The sequence below is a fragment of the Centroberyx affinis genome, unplaced genomic scaffold (assembly GCF_046629955.1).
Source record: "Centroberyx affinis isolate AG114_WGS23_722 - 3 ecotype Tasmania unplaced genomic scaffold, CSIRO-AGI_Caff_v1 ptg001497l_1, whole genome shotgun sequence".
Classification (NCBI taxonomy): Eukaryota; Metazoa; Chordata; class Actinopteri; order Beryciformes; family Berycidae; genus Centroberyx; species Centroberyx affinis.
In genome coordinates, this window is record NW_027279962.1 from 290,789 (window position 1) to 294,860 (window position 4,072).

The following is a 4,072-nucleotide window of genomic DNA, read 5'->3' on the forward strand; positions in this document are numbered from 1 at the left end:
CAACACTGGACACGAGCGCAGGACAAACGGCCCGTCAGCAGCTGGATGCATGCTCAAAACCTCATCTGATTCCGTGCGAGAGGAAAACCACTAATTATTATGAAAACGGGGGTGAGATGTAGATTTTGGATAATTCAACTTCATTCTGACATGTAGAAGGGATGATAGCAGAAGTAACGACTTATTTTTTTGATGGGTAATTGTAATATTGCTGAAATTGAAATTAATTAAACTAAAAGTATTAGTTAATTAGTTAAACTACTCCTTGCTGGGAAAAATTGTATAATCACATACCACCCAACACTGAAAGTAAGTGCTAGCATTCTCTCTTCATTGGTTGCACAGGGACTCACACACAATTATGCACAATTATATATGCTGTTTTGTCTTTGTGAAGTCAGTCTGGAGGTTAAAGAGATGCACAATATTTCAAACTCTGAACAAATTCTGTCTATGCAGAAACTATGCAGTCGATGTAAAGATTGTTTTAAAATGGTTGAAATTGCTTATTATATTTAACAATATTCGAGGTAAACGTTTTGGACAGGCTGTAGGTTATATTAGATAATTCATTTTCCTGTTGTTTCCACTAAGGTTGTTAAAGAGACAGAATAAGGCCCAGTTCTCTTTGATCTCTTAGAGGTGCAAACTGCTACTGAACTCTTCCACCTCCTGGCCAGACTTCACACCTGAAGCATGTAGCTCTATAGGAGGCCATGCTTCACACCTGACTCTGACTAAAGAGAGCTGTCAGTCAGTGCAGACAAAAGGCCTGTAGTCAGTTTACTGCTGATTTGATACTAACTAAAAAAAAAAAAAAATTAAAAAAAAATTCATTTGACACCACACATTTTAATTTTAAGGAATGTTCTTTTTATTTTCTATAAAAAAGAATACAGCTCACCATAGGGAGAAACCCAGAATAAATTAGTGTGCAAAATAGATAAATATTACAAGAGTATACAAGTTCTAGTGTACATAGACCCACAGATGTCACACAGCATGAGGGTGAGAGTGAGGCTGCATGGGGTTTCCCAGCCTCCGACCCAAGGTCCCGCGCCTGGAAATGTGATGGATGGATACTCAGTCATTCTCCACTTCAAAATCACTCTTGAATTAGGATAGCATTGTAACCGAGGAGTCTAGCAGTATATGAAGGAGGAGGCAGCCTCTTCAACTCCATGACACTTACCTCTAAACTCACTCCACTCATCACACAGCTCGGCTCAGCATCAGTGTGGAAGGTGTTCGTCTCCCAGTCTGAGTCCCTCTGCCTGGCAGCAGGACAGACAGCTGCCCCACTGACTGAGCTAATTCAAAAGTATTCTTCTAAATTAGACAAGAGCAGCGAGCACAACCAACCTCTTCAGCTCTGTTACACATATAGCACATGCTCAAATGATATCCTGGAGATTTTTACATTATTTACAGGCTTTGTATGTGTTTTTCAATACGAATACATTATCAGAGTACCAGAGGTCAGTGTTCACAACACCACATCTAAAACATCCTTACAGGAAGTCTTGGGAACAATGCACATGGTATCCATGTATGTTTCTCATTAGTTACAGTCATTTAAAGTTCAGTTTCCCATGTCACTGCCTTGTGATCAGGGCCAGGGTCTCCACAAAGACTGGCTGCCTGGCGCGCTCTGGGACTGGGTCTGTCCGCTCGCTCGCCTCTCCACTCTGATCTCAAGCTGATTTGGTCTCTGGGATTGTTGGGGAACTCTGGGATGTTGGACTGGAAGTTGTTGTGAGTGAGGAAGACTTTTCATACTGAAGGCACGCACATACAGTCTGTGCTTGGACTTCTGCACCATTGTCTGAGGACTGAACTGGGAGGACTTCATGTGAGGCAGAGAGCTGGAGGAACGGGCTTTAGCTGCAGCTTTGACGCCTACAGAGTCAGAACAGGCAAAGCGAGCAGCAAAAGTTGCGTCCAGCGCTGCTCCCAGCCGCAGCCCTTTCCCTTCAGGTCCCAGGAACTGAGCGGCTCTCTGCAGGCAGGTGGAGAAGCCATCTTGGAAGGAGTGTTGCTGGCCTCCACCTCCAGCTCTCCTCCTGTCTCCTTCAGCAGTGTTGTGCAGTAAAAGGACTGCATGCTCCAGTATCTCAGCTTTCTCCACTCTGCGTTGAGTCCCGTCCTGCATGAAAGCAACCATGAGTTAATGGACACACTTTCACAGTTTAACTAATAACTAATGAATTTTCAAGCAAATCAAAAGAAATGGCAAATATTATTGTCTTGTGGTATAATCTGACATCAACTTGGTATAAGTGACAATTTTTTTTTATCAAAATGATATTCTTTATTACATAAATATTTGTAAATTTATTTTATTTTACTCTGATGTACATTTCATTGCATGTATAAAATGTGCTCTATAAATAAAGTTTGATTTAATTTTGGTCTGCAATTAATCAAACAAGTTGTCAAATACATTAGGATATATTCCTTTAGAAAATGTCCTGATATTCCCTGACTTCCCCAGGGAATAAAAAAAGATTCTCTGCCTTTCTCTGTCTCTGCACCTCTCAAAATTCCATGATATTCCAGGAATTCCTTGACCAATGGGAACCCTGTATATGGTTCCTCACTTATTGAACTTTATAAGTATTTGGGCTCTGGGACTTAACAGGGTTTCTCCCCACACCGTGTGTGCAGTTACGGGGTTTTACCGGTTGTTGTGGCTCCTGCAGCAACATGGTCCTCAGACTCTCCAGACTGCGGTTCATTCTCTCCCTTCGACGTTTCTCCATCTGAGACTTGAAGAACTACAAGAGAAGGATTAAAGCAGATGATCCATGTGTGGTCAGAGAGTTGCAGATGTAAAAAAGTCCAGATCAGTCAAGAGGGGTTTAAGTCCTACTTCATCTGAAAATGTTTCGATTCAAACTTCGAAATCAGCTCTGCTTTGTTTTATATTTTACTGTTACATATTACAGTTTAAGCCAAATAAGCTAAAAAATAATTTCACTACTCTTTATAGAGTCAGTATTAGTAGTATATATGCAAAACAATATATTCCACATGCGTTATGATTTATTTTACCTTTCTGTCGTCTGTTGCATTTTCTGTTTCCTTAAGCAGTTTCATCCTAACAGTCCAAGAAATTTCGTCTGTAACCAGTTTCCTTATCCAGTGTTAACAGATCAGAGAAATGAACTGTTCCCTTCACTCCCTGTAAGTGAGGAGGTTTCTCTCTAATGAGGCTCCTGTCCCAGGCTTCTTTTGTTTTCTTCCTGTGATGCCACCAGACTCCTCCTACCGTCCCACAGACCTTTACCCCTCCCCACGGGTGTCAAATGTGTCCATACCTCAGCCTAAGTGAGTCCAAATATATTCTTGTAGTTTTTTTTATCGTTGTAATGGAGAGCAAAATCTACAGAAATGTATATGGAAGCCATATCTAAAAATAAAAATCACATCACGAGAGCATCCAGGACCAATTTCCCCCCTGAGTTGTATGCCTGTGAGTGATTGATGGCCTACAGGTCTAGTAATTTAGCTATAAACCAAATTATAGCCACTTGTCCCCAGAAATATAGTTTGGAAAATTTTGGAAAATTAGATTAGATGTAGGGAGTTTGCCATAGCCTTTTTTTATGCTGCGCTATTTCGAATAGACAGCAAATGAGCCTGTATAAAATCAGACCTGAGAACAAGAACAAGAATAACAACTTTAAAGAACTTTAAATCAAGAAAACCTCCCGTGCGTAAAAAGGGATGCAAGCAACCGCCGTGCGTAAAATGTGAACGAACTTGACTGAAGAATGTGTGCCAACTTTTCAACCAGCTTCTCTGAGAGAATAATGACATCCACCATAACTGTCAAAGATACAGAAGTTGAGATTTGACCTGAAAATATAGAAATCATCTCTCTTTAGAGGACAGCCAACTCCCCTCTCTGTCTCTCAAGGCGATTAATTAAAATGAACCATCATTTACGGAATCCGAGAGCCGTATATGAGAATCTGAGTTTTGGTTAATGCAAGATTCACATGGTAAATACCCTTATGTAAGACCTATAATACTAAAATGGACAGGTGGAGTTATTCAAATTTTAACG

The 4,072-nt window shown here is 40.6% G+C and overlaps 1 protein-coding gene across 1 annotated transcript; it reads right to left on the bottom strand.

The window, feature by feature from the left end:
• Window positions 1–1,609: 1,609 nt before the first annotated feature.
• LOC139650500 (uncharacterized) lies at window positions 1,610–3,507 on the bottom strand. Its single transcript, XM_071527190.1, has 3 exons — window positions 3,055–3,507; window positions 2,682–2,777; window positions 1,610–2,146 (listed from the first exon to the last, which is right to left on the bottom strand). The coding sequence occupies exons 1-3, from the start codon at window positions 3,097–3,099 to the stop codon at window positions 1,610–1,612; spliced, it is 678 nt and encodes a 225-aa protein (XP_071383291.1). The 5' UTR covers window positions 3,100–3,507.
• Window positions 3,508–4,072: the final 565 nt, after the last annotated feature.